Below are 21,980 nucleotides of genomic sequence, written 5' to 3'. Positions count from 1 at the left end.
AGGAGGAGCAGTACATTTCAGCCACTCATACTGTGGCTGTTAGTAAATGGTTGCCTTACAAGCAAAGTTGTTTTCAGGTGTTGTGATAAACTGCTATTTTTAAGATGCCAGATTTGGCCCAGCAATCTGAGTGGGGAATTTTATCCCAACAGTTCATATCATCAACTGTGAAAATCTCCAGCTGTCAGTTGTTTTCCGCTTCCCTGCTCATCACAAGCAAGATGCCATCACTAGTCAGAAATCTTCTTCCAGATGGCGTGTGTAGCTTTAATTTTGAGTTTGTCTGGTGAAAGGAGTAGCGAATGATTAAGCCCTCGCTAAGGTAAGCTGTAGCTTGTGACTACTGTTTTCTTGAGTAAATAGAGCAAGGTGTTTAATCAAGCAACAAAGTGCCAGAAACATGTAGTTATACACATCTCAAATGTCATGATACCACAGACGTCGCTAATACAGTCTCGTCATTTGAGCCTGTCACTTCACCAAAGTACACAGTGTGGAATACTCACTCTAATTCTCTGCTAGGGAGCCATAGGAAGGCTCAGACACAGCAAATGACTGTATGCTTCATTTACCCATGTGAATACTTCCAGTGACTTCAGTGGGACTGACTACAGGAGTTATTACATCCGTAATTCTAGAATTTCGGTGTGCATGGCAAATTGCCTTTCAGTGTTTATGAGGACCAGGGCAGAATTCAGAGGTTTGCATATGTTAGTAATTTAATCCTACCCAGGCAAACACAAAGTGATGTTGCAGTGGCTTGTTGGACTTTTTCAGGAAACGCTACAGTTTATACATTGTTCCTGACACACATGTATCTCTTGGAATGTTTAGAGAGATGTATATGCATGAGGAGAAATTAAATAACATAGTGAGTTAAAATTAAGATCTCTGCTGTAAAAAGGTAGTAAACGTGGGACTAATAAATCTTGATAAAAACCCTTTTAGTCAAGTTATAAGTCCCTCAGTTTTGCCATTGTTTCTTTAGCTATACTCTCAGAAAAATAGCTCAATTGCCATGAAAGAATGATGCCTTTCTGTCTCTCTTCCCTTGGATAGTTTGGCTGCCAGTAATCTATTTTTTACAAAGTGAAAAAATGGAAGAGCATAGCTATGTATCTTTCTGCAATAATCTGAGCAAGGTTCTCTACAGAGCCTCAGAAGTGGCCCTCGTGCTCTGAAGGGCCAGGAATTGAAGAGAGAAAAGCTGTCGCACATCTCTGAGGCCTCTCAGGGACAATTAGGGCCTGTATAGTATCTGGTATTATTCTTGTTGACCATATAACCAAATCTTGACAAAATGTATTGCGTGGTTTTTTAAGTTTCTACTCTCATTTACATTAGTTCAGATGTTTCATCTTTTATTTCTTTAGAACTACATGATCAGCAGATAAAAGTCTCCTAGACTTGTAGGAGAAAAGCTAGAAGAGCAATAGATACATGTATAGGACATATTGTTCCTGCAATATCTTGTTCTCCACCAGTCAGCTCAAATCTCAGCTGCAACTTCTAATATTTTCCCCCTGCAAGGACAGTGTGGAGGTCTGAAGAGACCCCTCGTGTGATTATTTAGCAAACCGTATAGCCTTTTCTTAATTTCAACAAGCTCTATAATTTAGCCTGTAAGCACAAAAACCACGCCACCAAAGCAATACAGCTATGGTCCAGTAATTCCTTCCTTCTGTACAGACAATGTTTCATCCTCTGTAAGAGGACTCTGGAAAGATCCTGGATCTTGAACCGTTAAAGTGTGAGGCAGGTTACATCCTCTAACAGGAGTTTGAAAAGGGACAGACAAAACTTTTGGTGAGAAGAGGAGCCTGTGTATAGTGGCACTTTCTTTTCTACCTATTTACCTGGGACACAGGTGTACTAGAAAAGATGAAGTCAAGACTCTACCCAGCAAGTATACATTTTAGGTAGTGATAGAATGCCAGCCTGTCAGGTATGGTGTGCAGGAGGTGCTTCCAAAGGAGCTAGGCTATCCCCTGCACAAATATTCAGTATGTCTTGGTAAGAGTTTGGAGCTCAGTTACAGTTAATCCCTAAGTAAATAATACACAAAACCAAAAAAGTCTACTTACTACTTAAATGTGAGACCATGGGAAAATAACAGGAGAACTAGGTAAACAGACTGTACACAGAGGAAAACTGTAAAAATCTGAAATGTCCCGTTCAGTGGAGAAAGATGCCTGATGGCTGTGATATCTTGTGGGGATTAAAGACTAAAAATGGCTTGAGGCTTTTCACATAAGCACAGTATGTTCAGAGGGAAGAATACTTTCAAGTTGGGCTCCAAATATTGAAACTAAATTTAAAGAGTACGATATTTCTGAAATTTTGATGAATCCATAAGCTATTGAAAGGCTTTCTGTGACCTCTGCTAGCAAAAAAGACAAAGTAAGCATTCCCAAAACTGTTCAATAATTAAATGCATATTTGAAGTGATTTTTTTCCCTGCCTGGCTAAATACATGTTTAAATTGAAAGTTATATAACGCTGTAGAAAAAAAAAAAAGGCTATGGCACAGCATAATCTCGAATTATGTGCAGAATTGTTACAGCCAGGATCACCTTAATACAGCTATTTTAGCCTTAACGCTGTGTGAGTGCTCTTTGCTCATTTTGAAGGATTGCTGCCTATGCATTGTAATACTAGAGCAATTTTTTTGTGTGTGTTTGCAGCTCCCACTAACAATTTTGGATGGTATGACTGAAGGACAGGCTTGGCTGACCGGGATCACATTTTGGCTTTGCTTTATGTGCAGCTTGTGTGTTGTTGTGAGCTGTTTTACTGAAGGCTGTCTCTGAGAACCCTGTTTAGAGAGGGGTTTCTGGAAAAAAGGAATTGGCAGAGGAGGGCGAGAAGAAAGGGGAAAGGAGATGTGTAGAAAAGGGACAGTTACAGAGTCTTCCTCTAATGTAGAAAAACAGGAATTTAGGATTGGGTCTAACCTTTTTTTGCATGCGGCTTATGTGTGGAGGAAAATGTTCTTCATACACTATTGCTGTTCTGGGGCTGTTGCACCAGGGAAACATGTATGATACAAAGACAAAAGAGAGAGCTCAAGAATATGCAGCATTGATGGGCTGGGGAAGAACAAGAGTGGAAATGAGGATTTCAACTTCGTAAGGAATTCTGAATTATTTCCATTTTGACGCAGAACATCCCTCACAACTTGCTTTGATAAAAAACAGGATGTTTTGTTCCTATTTCAATTTTCAAAATATTTTAAAATATTGCAGTATAAGGGCATTCCAAGTGAGAAACCAAAACATCTTACTCTGAAATTTCAGTCTTCTCAAAATACTGACTTAAAAATAAAGTTTCTCTTTTAAATTCTTTAACCAAAAATGGTCCCATTTCTTCTACATGGTTTTCCATTTTGTCTGCTTTAGTTTTGACTTTGTTTGTTTTGTTTGTTTGTTTGTATGAATGTTTTTTGTAGCAAAATATCCAGACTGAAGAAGCTCACTTGGAAACTCTGATGGCCATACTCCTGGGCTCTGTAAACTTCAAGTGGTGCATACACATATACACAATTCTCTGAATTATCATTTTCTTAAACTAGTCCCAAAACCCCAATAAATGTTAGCTGAAGCTTCAGTGATATTACAAGATTCATCCTGTTTCTGACCATGCCTGTGGAGCTACCAGGCTGTTAGGTAATCACTTGCACTGAATAGTCACCATTATTTTTTTAGAGCCAAGCTTGGAGTCCTCATACCCCTGAGGTGCCTAGCTGCATCTCAAACCATTGCTCTTCAAGGCATTTGACATGTTTTTACTTCAGACCCTTCCCAAGTTTTATTGAATGTTATTCTCACAGTTACCCAGTTGCTCCAAACAGATTAGGCATCTGCTGTCTTTAATTTTTCAAAAACACATGTCAATATTTTAACTCTACCCTATACAATTGTATGCAACTGTAGCTGTCTTTTATTTAGCCACGCTGAGTGCTGTCTCCTAATCATTTAAACTTATGTCATTTCTGATGAATCTTCTCCTACAAAGTAATAAGCAAAATCATTAGATTAAAAAAAAATCATAAAAAGACAAAAGTAAAAGCCCAGTTTTTAAAATGAACCACTTAAACACCTTGTTATTAACAAAGGTGAAAATCACAGGAAAAACACTGGTTGCAGCTGTTCTCCACTGTACGATGACTACTATACCTGTTGTGCCGATGCTGAAGGCTAATAAATTTCTTTTTCATCCTTACTGTGGTGGTCCTTAGAAATCTGAAGTATGAAAGATCTATGTCTTTTCAGCATCTTTTGTCTATGAAATGACTCATCACACATGGACTTTTATTTTTTCTGTACATTCGATTAAGTCCGAAAAAATCATGAAACAAAAAGTGACCTTGTGACTTAGGAGAAGATGAATATCCACTGATCTGCCTCTGGAAGGCAATACTGTTTTCTGTATTTTTTTGAGTACTTTTGGATTTAGTTGTGGGTTTTTGGTTTGTTTTTTTTTTTTTTAAATAAATCTATAATGTAAGTGAGGTGAATCTTACCTCTTGTGTTTACTGCCTTGATTTGTGTAGCCATGAAATAATTGTTGTTGCTTCTTAAGCTTTTAGCATGCTTTAACATAGGCAAGACACATGTTTGCAAATCTGTCTCTTCTAGAGACACTTGCATTTGCAAATCCATTAAACAGTACATGTCCACATCAACAACTGATTACCTCCTGATGCCAAAGCCTACTAGTTTTAAACAAATGGAACGTCAGGTTAATGCTGGATATGCTTTCTGTATTATAAAAATAAATAAATAAATAAATAAACTAGTGTTTCCCATTTACTGCTGCAGTCCTAAAAAGCAGATATGGCACTTAACATTGATGGTGTGGATTTGACAGAGCCAGAGATTTGGTTTGTTTCTGTTCCTTCTCAAACTGTTGACTCAAAAATTTTTGTTAACTATTGCAAACATTTTAAATGCTTTTCTGAGATCTTGCTCAATGGCATCGCTTTTCTAAACCCAGCAATTTGCCAGAACAGGAATTTTAGAAATACTAGCTAAAACATCTTGACAAGCTAAACAGTTTTAAAAATTGGAGTAGGTGGACTTAGTTGACTTACTGCCAGCCTCAGTATCTGTACACTGTCACAGAAGATAAGCATTGCTACATAGAGTGGATTAAGGCTGGTGCCAGGAATCTGCAGATCCTGGACCTGGTCTCATTTCTGCTATTAAGCACTGTCATGTCTTAAGCAAGTCACAGCCGTTTTGTCGAAGTCTGTTCCACTGCTCATGAATTACAGACAGTATTTATCCACTTCTTTCAAAGAAGGAATTTTCTTTTCCTCAAGTTTTGAGGGTGTAAGCCCTAAAGATTATGACCTGCCCCTACGCATGTACATTTGGCATACATTAAATTGCTCATAGCCTCTTAGCAGGAGTGGTCCTGAGCAATGCAACCTTTGGGGAAGTTTGTTTTGCAGTTTGAGGAAAGAATAGTTTTGAACTGCAGAAAATCTGGTAGGTTTGGTCAGGTTTCAAAATTTAGACTTTTATCATGCCTTCCATAAACAACTAACTCAAATAATTTAGTCTCTTTTTGTCTCTCTTGCACACACTGTGGTTGGCATTACCATCTCTGACACCAAGAACTTGAAGCTTCCTTCTGGTGATGTTATGATTCCAGTTGCATCTCAGTTATACAACAAAAATGCCTAAAAATACAGATTCTCAAATCCATCTTTCTTGGGCAAACTTGAGAAAAACAGCAGTGAGCAATTAGCATTTCTAGAACGCAGAATTTCAAATACTTATAACCATCCTGCTTTTTAACTCTTTGTCAAAACACTAGCATGTATATCAACATGCAGCTTAATTTTTTTTTAAATATCGTTTTTACTCTTTCTGTGCAAAAAGAATTCAGCATTATCTGGCACACTGTTGTATCCCTGACCACTACATATGCCCTAAAAGAGCTTGAAGATTCTTAAAAATGGATGCAACCAATTCCTTGGCTTTGCAGCTTTTAGCACATGCTAGCTCTTTCTGGATGTAATAGTAAACAACTTGATATACAGCTTGTGTTTCTTTATAGCTTTGAACTCTCCATAAAAATATTTCGGATTTTCAGTGAACCATATACATTCTTTAAAGTTCATGACATGTTACTTCAAAAATTCTGTATGTATTACCCAGGGTTTTCTTTCTGCAATCTCTTCTCTCTTTCTTTCAGAAATATTTTTCTTCTATATTTTCAGTCTCCTTTTGTACCCTGATATATTGTTTTTTAACTTTAGGAGCTGGATGCTACAAAGCATTTCTAGCTTAGCTAGAAACAAAAGCAGAAGTACTTCAAAATAGCCATATTCAAAATAGAGTAACTTTCTGAATCCTTTGAAATACTCTGATTGTTTGCAGATAAAGAATAAACCATGGTTTGCATCTGACCAACTGCTTTCACCTTTATAAGACTTTCAATTTACTTTACATCTGTGCAGGAGGTGGATACAGCAGAGAGCCTCAAAGGAACCACAAGATAAGGATAAATGGTAGCAGTCAATATGGTAGCTACTATTTATAGAATATTAGGTGCATAATCACTGCAAATCTTGCAAATATCCTTTAAGAATAGAATGTTAGGGAAAAATTCATGAAAACAGGTTAGTCTTGGATGTTCAGCCTTGGGGTGAGATGAGAGAAACGTGCCAATGGGGTGTTACAAATAAGATTTTCTTTTTTTAAGTGTATATGTAAGCTTAAACAGTTAGAAAAATAACACTTTTCATTGTACCATGCCTACATCTGAATTATAACTATATCTGACAACTACAAAGATAGCATCAGTGTCAAAAGAGATATATATATGTATATATACTCTAAGACCGAAGTCACAAATTTTCCTCCTAAAATGAGTACACATTTTGGAAATGCTGGCCCAGCTAAGAATGGAAATTTCCATTGTTCTTTCTCACTTCCATTATTCCGCTGCTTTAAGTGGAGGCAATTTTTGAATACTCCCCTTGTCCAGAAAGATCACCTGCTTAGCAAGTGACAAAGACTGAGCATTTTGAGATTCCAAACAACCAATATGAACCAGAGCTAGATCTCCAGTTCACAGAAGTCTTTCTCTGTGCCCCAGAGCTGCCTGGTGATGTTTAACGAGCAATTCTTGAGAAAAGATTTTTTTTTTCTGGTGCACAGTAAGTTATGTAAGTAGATACTTAGCATCTTCTGAAAGAGAAGGTTCTCCTTTATCTGAAATGGACTGGCAGATTCCTGTCCTTCACAGTTGTTTATTTTATTTTGTGACAAAGCCATGTGTTTTTGCCTGATCACATCTGAGTTTGAAGATAACAGTGAAGGAAATATTAACAACTCCTTTCTCTTCAAAACATGCCATCAGTCTGTGAACATTACAAAACTAAACAAAAAAAAAAACCACCCTAAAGCCTTAATATGTTTTAGAGGCTGCTAAACAGAACACACCAACTACTGAAACCCAGCCTAAACATTAAGAGCATCGTTTTTTCTTGATGAGCCATAAACCAGTGTAATCTGTCTGGTAGATATACAAAAAGCTTATCTAGTTCATTTCATGTTCATCTAAAGTTGATCCACTTAATTATTTCTTCCATTAAACAGCCCACTGCTGCTTTTTTCTGGTTGGAAAGTGTCAGTGTTACAGGAGAGAGATTTTATGCTCAGAGGACCTGGGATTAGAAGAGCAATCATTTTGATATTGGAGATTTGTGTTTGGAGGCAGATTGCTTTTCATCATGGAGAAAATTTTTATGCTGACCCCCATCTGTGTTATGAAATAATTTCTAACTCCGGAATGGCAGAAGACGTTATAGTCTGAAGAATCAAAACTGTTGGTTTTGGATACAAAAAAATTCTTCCAGCGAAGAAAGCACATGGCATAATAGTTTGATTTAATGGCATTGTTTGCAGTAAAGCTGACATTTCAGGCATAATCTGCAGTGCTTACGTGAAGTAGGCCATTTTGCTGGGCAGAGAAGGGTTTGATGTATTCTTTTATATTACTGTGTCAAATTGGATTAGAACGTAATAAAATGGAGAATGTAAAATAAAGGCCTTTGGGATTGCTGGCTATGCAGTATAATAAGATGTACAAGGAATTAAAATGAATGTACTCTTCAGAAGTATGACAAACTTGTCATGTAGTTGCGCGGACTTTCTCTTTTTCTAGTACGTTACCTTGGTTTATCCCTCCAGTGCTGCACTCTCTGTTGATCTACATTAAGTGAATTTCCTTCAGTAAGTTTGCCCAGCATTTGCCTGTTTTTTAATTGTTATTATTTGACAGCAAGACATTCAAAGATACAATGATTGAAAACGTGCTACAGTTGATACAGTTTCTGTTTGCAATCATAAACTGCCCAACAGTGCTCAAAACTTTGCTAAAATTTATTTCAGAGATTCACTAATACTGCCTGCTGGACTGGTTTGGAGTGCAGTCACAGGAGTATTCACTTCCACAGCTTCACTGAGTAGCCTGTAGGATTCAGGTTCTGCTGTCAGCCTGTGAGATATCTAAGCTACACAGACAAGAAAATGTGCTGAAACTTGGTTTCTTAAATGATGCTTGGAGGGTTTATCAAAACTTTATGGAGTAAGTTCTAACCTTTGAAATTTTGGAAATGTTAATTAGTAAGCTGAGTACTCCAAACTTTCATTTATCTGATACTCTTATCTCAGAACTCACATTAGCCAAAATTGGATCGTATCTCTTATGTACTATGAGTCATTTGCTTTGAAAAAGTCTCCGTTAGCTGAAAACCCAGTGGCAAGTCTGGGTGGCAGGTCATGAGTTCTGTTTGGATATACAGGGTTACACTTCACATAGGAATTAATATTTGTAAGAATTAATAAATGCCTCATGTTTCAGTCCTGGATTAAATTTCAGAGATTACAGAAAATCTGAAAACAAATTATACGCTGCATCGCTTTTGAAATTTGGAAGGAGAAGAGACTAAAAAGAAAATACTAGAGCCAATCTTTTGCCTAAGTTAAAGCATGGAAAAGGACCAGTACGTATCAAAGCAACCCCAGCATGCCTGTGCATTCAACTTTCAGTTGATTGTAAAACCGAAAAGTTGAGCTTGGGGCTCTTAGTGCTGTACGAAGGCAGGCTTTCACTTGGAATGACTGTCATCTGCTCTGTCAGATTCTTACTTTTCCCTTGTGGTTGAAGAGCAGTAACTTTTCATAGAAAAGGCAGGTTCATCTTTCCCTGACACTGTGTGTCCATGCTCCCGCTTGTGCCTTGAGTGAGGGAACTGCTCATGCTGTTGCTGAGGTTCCATCCTAGTGTGGAAGAGGTTTGTGCAGCGGGTGCACAGCTTGTTCCACACACGGATACGTAACACTAAGAACACTGAGAAATCATCTTAAAACAAGGACAATATCAATTTTCTAAAAGAAATTCCAAACAAAAAACTTGATTTAGTCCATTTGGTCTGTAACATAGCATGCTACCAGAGCACAGAGGCATAAGGTGAGGGTCTGAATTCAGGAAAGTATTTGTCTTAGAACATCTTTAACTTTTCAATGGCTTCTTACACTCAGCTAAGTGTATGCTTACACTTTGATCTTACTGTTAATAATGTTTATTTGACTCTAAAATGTGCACTCCATTTGAGTATGGTTTGATATAGCTAATGAAATATTTACTGACTCTTGGCACTAGTAGCTTCACCTTTGTGTATTTCTGTAATCTATCATTCTCATTGAAGGTCTGTTCTCCATAGGATCCATAGGAAGCACATGATTAATTTCTAAGAGCAATACAAGGAGGTTGGCTCATGCTTTGAGAAGAAAGCGCTTTCTTTTCCAAAAGTAATTTTTGTGGTTTTGTACCTAATCACTAATTGGATTCCTGTGTAGAATTTGATACCAGAGACTTTGGGATAACAGAAATATAGACTTATTTTATACATTTCCCATTTCCCTGTGTAACAAAGTGATGCCAAACAAAGAGTTAAACCAATTCCAGTGTGTTTCATTGCTTTCACGGAACAGCACTGTCTGTAATTCTCTTTGCCTGGATTATAGACGTGGTGTTATCTCTCTTTATGAGAATACAGTCTTTTGAAGGACTGAAGATCACTACACAAGAAATCTTGAATCTGCAGTTCTGGCTGATTAGTATGCTGTAATTTATGTGTCGAATCATGCAAAACACGGAAAGATAGGCAAAATAAGAAAAGTAGTATTTCCTTAAGTAAGTTTGAGATTAAGTAAGATTTAGAGAAAAACATTCTCCAGCTTTTCTACCCTGTCAGCAGGGCAATGACTAAACCCACTATTTCCTACATAAGACATTCTTTAATATATCCAAAGAATGAGAAATGAGGACTGAAAACGTACTGTCAATTTCCTTGGATTAAGGTCAAAGCTTGAGAAAGAGAGAGAATAGAATATTTTCCTTCATAAATTTACCATACAATTTCAGTTATAATCAGATTAAGGAAATAAATTCAGAAACAAAAAAAAATCTCAAAAAGAAAAATTATAATACTTACATTGGTGACATATTCAATATCCTTCCAAAGATTACATTCCCTGGGAAAATCTGCCAAATCTAAAAAATTATCCACTATCACTTGGCCGATCAAGTCATGCCTGGAGAATCTGTCAAAGTCATACACAGAGAAATGGAGTTTCCTTGCGTTCAGATCATTATATGGGACAGTAAATAAAAAAACTTCATCAAATACTGGATTTAGGGTCTTTCTATGCACTTTAGTCTGGTGTTTGGTTTTCCTATCAGGGAGTAGATATATCTTCACGTATGGATCTGAAGTTCCAGAGAAGTCCTTTGCCGGCAGGTTGATGGCCTTATGTATCTTCACTATCAGCTGCTCTAAATCACAGTCATATTTCAGAATAAAGTTCAGTTTTCCACATGCCTTGCTGTTACTCCTCCGGCCATCATCTGTGTCCACTGATCTTTGTTTATACAGCTCCGGCTTAATGCGGCCAATCCCTGTCAGTTGCTCCTGTTTCTGAACCTGCTGGATGTTGAAGTCGGGGTTGGAGAGGTTGAGCTGTCTTCGGATTGAATTATGCCTGAAGCGAAAATGAAAGAATTGAAATAGAATGCGTTGAAGATTATAAGAATCTGTGCACACACACTAAAGATTCTGTTCTCATTTGACAAGTTTTGTAATGTACGATGGGATCAGGTTTTCACTCGCGTCAAGTGATTAAGCATGATACCCAACAATTGTGAGAGCTCACCTTCACCGTTAGACTGATAATAGCACATAATTTTCTGTTTCTGTGTCTCAAGCCAGTGTTACGCACTCTCCAAACCTGGCTGAAGAAAGTAACAAACGCAAATTTGTGGCCACTGCAAATCCAAAGATCTGCCTTATTGGCAAGGATAATGTGATATGATAAGAACTGTTAGTTATTCTTAACAGTTACCATTTTCAACTGATTCCTTTGGATTATTGCCAATGAAATGAGTAACATTATATAAATGGCAGCAGGATCTGGCCTATTATGCCAGCTGAGTTTGCTGATTTCTGGTTCTAAGATAAACCTGGACAAAGAAGAATGCTTCTTGACACCTCTGTATTTTAATTACTTGTTGATCTCTATGACTACTTCACTTACAAGTGAGCTGTTCTGGTCTGAAATGGTTTGTTGACCACCCCAACAATGGTTTTAGGTTTTTTTGTCATACCTGATGTAATAAGCTCTGTGGTACTTTGGCTGAAAAGCTCCTTTAGTTTCATTACTCTGAGGAGAGAAATTTGCTTTTAGCTTCGGTCCAGTGAAATTTATTACCTGGAGCCTCTCAGTTATTGTGATTGAAATTTCCACTTCATGAGATGACAACAGAAATCAAATTTGCAAACTCTGTCGGGGTAGTGGGATGTGAAAGTTGGATTAGGTAAAATCCTAATCTTATATGAGTTAGTTGGATTCCACTTTTTTGTCCTACTCATATGCAGCAATCATTCAGTGTATTGGAGCGACATGAGCCGTGGTTGAACACAGAAAGAGCACGTGGAAAATGGTAGCACAGGATTAGTCCAAAGCTATTTATGTTGAATGTAATCAGCAATAGTTCCTCTGTTTTCATTGTTCATTCATTCCTTGTAAATATGTTTACACATGCTTAAAACAGGAACAGCCTCTTACCTACTATCCTAATTTTTTTCCCTTGTTGCATAATATAGCTATACATTAGTCATTTCCATGATAAAATATTATCATGTCACAAAAAAAAAGATTTTTATTGTTCAACCCTTAAATGTCTCATCACAGTGGGAGGTGCAGAATATCCTGGGGAGGAATAAAAAGGAGGACACTGGAGAGACAGCTTAGCAAGGATTGTAGCAGGGGCAGGTGCCTGGTCTCTGTGGTTGCACAGGAAAGGCACAGCTGGCTACCCAGCTGTGCCAGAAAGCAGCAGACACGAAGGGGAACAAATGAAGGATGCAGTACAAGGAAGACGGGCCCCTCCTGCTCAGTGAAATGAGTCTTTAGGAGAAGGTCAGGGCAAAAGCATGGGACAATGAAAGAGAGGCGTGAAGAGCAAAGCATGTATCAGCAAACATTGTAGGGCAGGGATAAGACTTGGACAAGTCTTGCTCTCGTGGCCAGAGAGCCACTGCAACACCTGCTGGAGACAGCCAGACAGGGAAAAGTTGCCAGAAGAAAGATCTGCAGAGATTCACAGGAGTGAAGACATCGTCCGTGCGCTCAGGATGCTGAGGCAAGTTCTTTGAAAGACTGGGATTGCTGTCGCTTCTTGTGAGATGACTATGCTGTGGTGATACTGTGTGTTTGTCCTTGGATTAAGCATCAGGATTTTGCTGCCCTGTTGTAGCAGAGAAAGCCTGTATCTGACTGAATACTTTCACAATATCAAAGACACACATGAGAGAGCTCTTGGTTAGATGTCAGATACGAATCTTCTGTTGTTAGTGAATCCCATGACATGCTTATTTCCCAGCACTCTGAAGAGAGCAGCACTAACCCTGCACTGTACATCTGAACTATTAGTCCTGAGTTGGAATTCAACCTTGCATGTGGTAGGGTGCAAGCTTGGGTATCCATAATTACGGCTTTGACCTTCCCATAGATTCCTACAACAAAATGAGCCCAGGCCATTCTTCTACTAATCTAAGAAGGAAGGGCTTTTTATGGAGCTTTTGCTGCATAACATCACTGCTGTTCTGGAGACTTCTCAAATTCTTTCTGACACACGTTTTGAACAACTGGCAATTACTGAACTGGTTGCTGAATGCTGTCATTTACCCATGTTCAGGTGTGCCTGAAGGCGAGTGTCTTGGCTAAACTCGCTCTCCCAGATGGCCAGAAAGGAGGCTAGCAAAGAGCAATTGGGCTAGTGCTGTACCTTCTCCAGCTGAAGTGCATCTGCTCTGACTCAGAAATTTACTGTCTCTTCACATGCTGATCCTTTTTCTTGCTGTGTGAAACATAATCCTTTTATCACCTGCCCCTGCACACACTCTCATCCTCCCTCTTCCCTCCTGTACTGGTTCTCCAGTTCCCCTGGAGACCTCTCTGACTCTTGCTCAGTCACTTTTCCCACCCCCCAGTCATGACTGTGACTAAAATCTATGATTTTTAATCCTGTTTCTAACTCTTGCAAGTGTTTCATTGGCTTGCTCTACATTTCTTCTTTGGCTGTTTTAAAAATCTTTGAGGAGATATTACCGAGTGTTCAGCATCAGTGATAAGTGCAAATGAATATGCTTTACAAGCTAAATCTAGGCTGTTCTGGTGCTTTAAGGGACACACACAGCTTCTGAGGGAGAGGCACAAATGAGACAGTAGCTGAGTGGAATAGCCTTGCGATCCTGCCCTTTTAACCTAAGAGGTTTATGCACCTCAAAGAATAACTTTTGTGTATTTTTTTAAAAACAGAATGTGACAAGTAAATTATGCATTTTTAATAGATCAGTGTACTGGGTAATCAAGCTATGCCCTTTTGACTGTATCTCTATTCATTAATATCAGAGAGAAATTGGAGTTACTGACCGAGCAGAAGAGGTTGGTTCAGTGATCTGACGATGCATTCGCACATTGTGTACGCAGTTCTCCTTATTTCCCGCCTGAGCATCTAATGGAATATCAGGGGACGTGTGGCTGATCTTCATGGAGGACTCCGGATAGGCTGTAGGCTGACCCAGATAATCCTCACTGTAGTCATGGTCATTGGTCTCTGTATCTGTGTAGTTCAGTGATTCTTGTTTGTTGTCTTTGCTCCCAAAGGGCAGACCACGCTCTCGCCAAGGGATCCAACAAAGCTTCCAGGACACGAACAGAGAGACACCAAAGAGAGCAAGACCACAGGCTGTGACAACTAAGGATAGTAAGCTTATCGAGATATCTGCAAACAAGAAAAACACATGCATGTCACATCTTTGTGCTCTTTGGAGCATACAATATGGGAAGTAAACATCTCCGGATTGCAGATCTACGAAAAATAAATTCTGGTCCCTGCAACAGTTATATAATAGGAAAATACTATATGTTCTGTTCTTCTTTCCCCCCCTCCACCCCCGAGAAAAAAAAAAAAACAAACTTTGTTTGGAATTCAGTATGAGGCTCATCTTGATAGAACTTAATTTATATTTTCTGTCCAAAAGCTGGGTAGCATGAAGGGTCATTCCAAATATGAAAAGGGCTGTTCATTTGTTCACTCAGCTTTCTACTGATGAAAGAGCAGTGCCTGCAGTATTTTTTTTATTACTATTTTTTAATTTTCTTTTTATGTAGTGCAGTTTCCTCCACCTCCTTTAACAGATCTTATTCTCTTCTCTTTCAGAACCTGTATTATACTTACACAACCATGGGCATATCCACACATGCACATATGTAGCATGATTTTTTTTTAGGTATTCAACTGAAATATCTTGTTTCGTTACTTTAATCCCCTTCTTTCTAATCTTAGACTCATTCTTATTTTTGCAAATGATTTTTGACTATCACTACATGTCTTGCTGGTCATCATTTAGTTTAGGTACCAATATCTCTTCAAAACTGGTATTTTTCTGTCTTTTAACTCCAAAGGCTCTTTTTTCTGTTTCCAAACTTCTGGTATAAAAGGAATGTGGACATGAGTTTTCTGTTGTTTTCCCCCACATTATCCTACTCCATAATCATATCAACACAAAGTTACAACTGGGAGAGGCTTTTTCTCTGTTTTGCTTTGTTTTAAGTTGCACATTGGGAAAATGACTCAGTGGAACAGCTGTTTTTATGGTTACAGTGTTTTTGAAATGAGTTTCTCTATGGATTACACAATACATCATGCCTTAAACAAAATTAGTAAGAACTCTATTTTGCTGCCTCAAATTATAAACACAACCTGATCAAAGTGATTTTTCACACTGCGTGTAGGTTCAGAACGTCAGGCCGCATTCCTCTAGCTAACAGCTAGCCTAAGTTTTCAAAGGATGGCATGCGGTTGAAATGTACTGCTCCTACTAGGACAATTATTTAAGAATGACAATTCAGATGAAACAGCTCGGTCAATTTTTAAAAAAAAAAAAAAAAAAAAAAATTCTGAAAAGTCAATACCTTCTGCCCCTGCTGTGAGTTTCATTCTCACTAGCCAGACAGATGAAATTTCTGCAGAGGGAGGAGTGACACTATCATCATTTTCACGCAGGAGCTATCCAGTATATTTTGCATGCCGAAAACCAATTTTAAGCAATTTTAGCCAGCATGGCCCTTTCTGTCCTTCTCCCAGTTCTATGAAGACAAAGCTCATTAACAGTGGGGACAGCACAGCAGCTGTTTGGAATTATAGCAAAGTGCTTCAGAGCTGAAATTAATTAAAGAAATTCCTCCCATGCATAAAAGGCAATTTGGGAGAAAGTAGAATGGTGGTTCTTGATATTTTTAGAATATTTACTGGTAAACAAGTCTGGCAGTAGAAGCAGAGCACAACCTCTCTGTTTGATTAAAAAGCAGAGGAACTGGGATGCAGTAGTGAAAGACCTTCAGAATAAAACAATTTGTCTTGGATTCCCAGGAGGAGAAGGAAGAAATACATCAGAGGTCTGCAGAAAGGTCACTTTTTCAAAGAACTGATTCAAGTAAATGATCCAGCATTGAAAGAAATGAGAAATTGGGAGTTGTCAGAGCCAGCCAGAAGATTATAAGGTGAGAACTGGAGACTGCCCAATGCCAAGGATGTGTGAAGGTGAGGAAGAATTTGAAAGGTAGACCAACAGTCCCCTACCTTGAGGATGTCTTTAGCAGATGACACAGTCATTTAGAGAACTCACATTATGAGGAAAAAAAAAAACCAAAACACGTGAGCAATTTGAACTACTTTTCATTTGGAGAATTTGAAGGGCTGTAATAATATATCTCTGCATTGAATGACATAATACTGAGAACTCTTCTCTCACAGCTTACTTACAGAGAAGCCAGGTAATAAACAGTTCAGGTAACTTGCCAAATTGCAAAATAAGAAGGGATTATTTTTCATCATCTTGATTTTACTTCTATCTGACTCCTTAGGAACTGTTTCTGTGTGAAATTCTTGTTTCTGTGAATGGGAAAGAGACCATCATGAATCTATGAAAGACAGTGGGGCTAAAGGGCATTGTTCTAAACTATTACCTTTCATTGGACTGTAATTTTCGGATACTGTACACGTGGCTAGCAATTTTCAGCAACTGCGCAGATCCAATGTGAACAGCTGGGGTGAGTGCAGTCCCAAGTGAAAAGAGTTCTGGCTGCATCCTAGAGCTGCTTTTACATTACCTATTTGTACTGTCACATACTGTATTTTCTGTATAATTTTTACTCCATCCTTCCAGATGTCTCAGTTTTTCTAAGCCTGTTTATCTGTATTCCCATGTGGTAGCAATACTCATCTGATGCCAGTGATTTCCTCTGCTTTGTAATGAGAGGCTAAGTCTTTTCTTGTTTGTCCTTGCAAAAATTAGAGATCTGCAGTGAAGAAAGTGTTCCTCAAAAATCCAGCTGCTTCTCAGTTCACTGTGCTTTGACCAGAATTACTGCAATGTGTTTTCCAGAGCAGTATCTGATGTAAGTCTAAACTGCAACCATGAATCAAAGTGCAGGCAAGCACTACAGGCAAGGCTGAGCAGTTTACAGGTAGAAACAGACATTGGGAGCATCTCATCTTCAGATTACCTTATTAAACAGAATCACACAACTGTTGGGGAAGGGACGGGACCCTCCAGATCATCTAGTTCAATACTCTGCTCAAGCAAGGTCACCAAGAGTAGGCTGCCCAGGACTGTACCCAGACAAAATTTCCCCGATGGAGACTCCACAGGCAACCTATTCCAATATTTGACCACCCTCGTAAAGGCTAATGACATAGTATTTTATCCCTACCAAAATAAAATTAAGTGGGTAACAGTCTTTAAATTGCAACACAAAAATTTCAATAAAGCTTTAAGATGTAACGGCACATTGCAGTTTATCTAGTAAAAAAAGAAACAAAATTATGCCTCTGTTTATACTGCACAGGTTTTTAATATAGATCTACTGAACATAAGCTTTTATATTGATTTGGAATGAAATCATAGATTGTTCCAAAAGAACTTGAGTTAGTGTTGAATTTATGCATATATATTTTATGTTTCTTGTTCAGCATTGGAGGTTATAAGGCTAAAGGTAAAGGTATTTCCATTCAACTTCTGACAGCACAAAATTGCAGACCTGTGACTTCTTTTTTTCTGGCATAAATGGTTGTGCCTTACCCTCTAAGACTCTGATGTTGAAAACACCAAAAAATTAGACATATGAAATACAGAAATAATAGTGGTGTTTCTATCTGTTCATGTGTGAAACAAGGAATGAAATATTTTTTTTCCTTCTTCTGTTTAAGTTTGAATTGCTAAATATTATACAAAATCAAATAGCAAAATTAGCTAACAACAGGAGACATCAGCAGCTAATGCAGATTAATGCACGTATCCAGATATGCAATTGGAATTACAGAGTCAAAAAGCACAAACTAAACTATTTGGATTCATGGGAATCCAACAGATGCAAATAACAAACATATGAAAAAAAAAAAAACCAAACACAACCTGGATTTTCTGATCAACCAGGCATAGACAGGACATCTGATCAAAGAAACTGCTGAAGAACAATATAATTATTTGGGTAATGAAGTTGTTGTTGTCTAGATGTGATCGGTGTTCAATCAAACGGACTCGTTTCCCAACAAACTGTAATCTGGTTTAATTTGAAGCTGAAAGAGTTTTACCAGAAATCCTAACTGGGAGAGTGCTTTTAACAAGTTCTTATTGAAATAAAACAAGCTTTCTCCTTTTTGCTTACTTACTCTTCTCTTTTTATTGAAATAAGTATTCAGATATTCCAGAATTATTGTAATACACAGGTAAAGTTTGGCTAGCAAGAAGTGAAATAAATCTTAGCAATTTAAAATCTTGCAATATAGATATTTGTAGTCCAATACAATAAATTTTTTCTGATTTAAGAACCAAGAAATTTCAAAAGGCATTCATTTCAACAGTGGAGTCAAACAGAAAATGATAAAATTAACTTGTTCTGAATAATCATGTTATTAAACTTTAGGACATATTGGGACAGATCAATCAATCTTTGTTAACATGATTCAGTCCAAATTCAATGATAATTTCAAGCTGTTATTTCCAGAGAAAAAGAAAATGCTCTTCCTTTCATGAAGTTCTTTTTGCTTAGGGGGAGATTTTAAGGAATATGAAGTGGTTAGACATCTAACTTCTTGAAAAACAATTGAAACATCAGTGCCTATTGCTTAAATCCTAGCTGTGGCTTTGAAAATCTAAATTGCCTTTATTCCATGCAAATACATCTATGGAAGGTTAGCCATAACCATTTCAGCTGAGTAATTGTTCTGCAAGAGAAACTTTTTTTTTTTTTTTTTTAAACCCAGGAGTCTAAGACCCTAACTTTTCCAGAGGAGAAGTGCTGTTTGGATATTGTTTGATCTGAAGTACTCACTGAAGCAGTTTTAACCTACTGTTGCCGCCTAGTTTCATTTGTGCTTCCCAAGTTTTTCTTAATTAACATAGCTGGCCCTTGTTCAGAATGAAAGGTGTCTCTTTGCAAAGACTCCTGAGACAAAAGAATAATTCTCAGCTAATATGCTCTTCTCTGAAACATTCCTGAACAGAGTTAATTATCCTCAATATTGTGTTTAGAAACTTTCTGGGAAATTCTTTAAATTTAAGGCAGCTGAAAACCAAGGGAGTGAATCTCAGATTATATTAATGTTATTACACTTAAACACTCTAGCTCTTATCTGTCTGACCCTGAAATTTGTGAATGTGGACCAAGAAAACAGGCCTAAGTGAGATCAGTATCAGGGTTTCACATAGTAATAACATTTTCCACAATCTAAAAATGTGCTTGTAACTGGGTTTTACCGGTATTTGAGGCTGTTATTAGTTTTCAGTTACTATATCTTTTTCAAGTTGTGTTCTGCATCCTGTAGGTAAGCCTTAGGGTATGTAAAGCTCTTGTGTTGGTTAAGACACTGTTCTAATCCTCTGAGTGACTTGCATATATTTTTATTCCTAAATAGTGTTACAAATTCCATTTTATCTGTGTGTGCTTTCTCTTCTTCTACTCTGCTTATGCTACAAATTCATGTAATATTTTTCCAGATATTGCTTAAAATTAACTAAGTTTCATACATGAACGAGATCAATGAAATATAATCCAAGGACTTCACCAAGGTAATTATCAATTGGTTTAAGTGTACATAAATTTCATAGCACAATTTCAATATGAAATCAGAATTACTAAATGGCCATACAAAATACTCACAAAAAAAGTGCATGAGCTACACAGATTTGTTTGCTCAGAATATTTTTCCAGCAGCAATTGCTGTAATATATTTCCAGACTGACACAGGATTGACATAATAGTTTATTGGCAAGATCACAAATTAGAGCTTTAAGCAAAAATAATTAAAGGGAATTGTTCATGGATATTCATAAATAGTAAAAAAAAAAGATTCGAAACATTGCAAAATATTCTTTTTTTTAAATTTTGTAGCAGCAGAAAGATTTTAGTTTTTCTTATCAAGAAGAAAACGTATGGCAGAATGTTTTGCTTGTAATTCAGATAAGGTGACTTCATACCAAGACAGTGGATTAATTGCAATCAAAATTGTATGTGGGCACAACACTCAACAGTATACTTGCTGAAGAAAACTGATCAGTGTCCATGGTAAAGCTGAACATCTGTAATCCAATAAATCAAACTTGTTCTAAGAAGAATTTCTTCTTGTTTGCACATCTATTTCCTCTTAAAATATTTAGTCTGCATTAATGCAAATGTCCTTGACAACTTAGCTGACATAGAATATTCTGCTAAAGTTTGTAAGTGACAAAAAACATCTTTACTCATCAGACAGCTGGCTGAATGAGCCGTGGTTCTTAAAGACAGACTTGAGAGGAGCTCTATGTTCAAGAGCTTGCATTTTTCTTTCTGACGTCTTGCAGTAGTATCTACTGACAAAGAATTATGTTGTTCCTCTTGTGAAAACTAAAGCTTCTGTTTCACAAGCAACATGAATACAAAGAAAGCATAGTAGAAAACAAAATTTATCATGACTGCTTATTACACAACTGTAATAAGTTTTAACCAGGTTCCCATGCCTCAGACTTAGTTCTTTTTGGTTGTTACTGTGTTCTCTTTGAATACATACTTGCACAACTGATAAAATATGCAAAATTACTGTACACGTTTAGTCTTGTAATATCCAGTGAAAAATACTATGTAGTGTAATCTGGAAAAATGCATAAATACCAACAATAGAAGAGAGAACAACCATTTTAAAGGTACCATGCCAGATTGTCAAGTACACTGTGTGTAACATGAGATGGAGGTGGCTTGAACGGCTTTATTGCATCTTGTTAGGCAGAATCAGTTGGGGTGCTACAATTGCAGGACAGGAAATGCAGCTAGAGCAAACATGACACTTTCTAAAAGCCATTTGGCATTGGAGAAATGCTTATTAGCTTCTTAGCTAAAAGGGGAAGCTGGTGATATGCTGAGTGGGAAAGAAATTTTTGGGATATTCATTTATATTGCAAATTCATATGACCATCAGGACTGTTCAGTCTTTCATAGTGCAAAAACTGAGTAGCTGTGCTTTGCAAGAGTTACAGTTTCCATGACTGTAGTCAAGTACTGGAGTGCAGATGAATGATGAAGAATGAATAAAGAACAACTATGCTTTCTAGTAGAAGTTTTTGGACAAATTGCGTGTGTTAAAAAGTATGAAACTTCCTAGATCTGTGAACATTTTCATGAGTCAGCCACTGGAGCAGACATTAATCTTGAATGTTATGACCCTCTGAATAATAATGAAGAGAAATTGCCATTTATTTCTGCAGTATATAGCCAGTAGCAGGAAGTCCCCAGGTTATGGAAGAATAGCAAACAGCTTATTTGAACCATCCCAATAAGCTTTAAGTTCCATTATAGTCCTTGAAAGCCCAGTAAGTTGCAATAAATAGTAAAGAAGCATTTGAGAGCACTAAAAGAAATGAGAGAGAAGCATTTCCCACTTGTATAAAACTGTATAGTAATATTGTACCAAAGTGCTCAAAACAATAGTAACAGAGATATGTTATAAAAAATAATAATGAAGTAGCAATATTTTCTGCAAATTTTTAACAAATGCCTTTTAATTTTGATCCCCTTTACGACACAGTCTTTCCAGAAGGGGGCAAAAAAAAAAAAGTACTTACATGTTTCATTAAATGGCTTTCTTTTGGTGGGAAAATTTGTGGAATTAAATTACTTTAAAGGACAATGGGAGATGTGGACAGACTGCTAAAGGGTTTAAAGGGCCATTGGATCTTGAGCAAAATTTAAGTTTCACATTCGTATCTAAATACATGTATATGTAAATATATATATACACATGCATATCTATAATGTGATGAATATAATGTAATATCATGAAAAATATTTTCACAGAACCAG

General features: G+C 37.3%; 1 protein-coding gene across 1 annotated transcript in view; it reads right to left on the bottom strand.

Annotated features, from left to right (window-relative positions):
- SYT9 (synaptotagmin 9) overlaps positions 1–21,980 on the bottom strand; it is a 64,779-nt gene that overhangs the window by 18,283 nt on the left and 24,516 nt on the right. The window contains exons 2-3 of the mRNA XM_086613389.1: positions 14,016–14,367; positions 10,517–11,063 (exon numbers count right to left, since the gene is read on the bottom strand). Of these exons, the coding sequence (XP_086469515.1) occupies positions 10,517–11,063; positions 14,016–14,367 (899 nt within the window). The remainder of the gene's footprint in view (positions 1–10,516; positions 11,064–14,015; positions 14,368–21,980) is intronic.

This window comes from Tauraco erythrolophus, chromosome 6 (genome assembly GCF_009769465.1).
Source record: "Tauraco erythrolophus isolate bTauEry1 chromosome 6, bTauEry1.pri, whole genome shotgun sequence".
Lineage (NCBI taxonomy): Eukaryota > Metazoa > Chordata > Aves > Musophagiformes > Musophagidae > Tauraco > Tauraco erythrolophus.
Note: the sequence above shows the minus strand (reverse complement) of the source record. Positions and strands in the feature narration are given on the sequence as shown.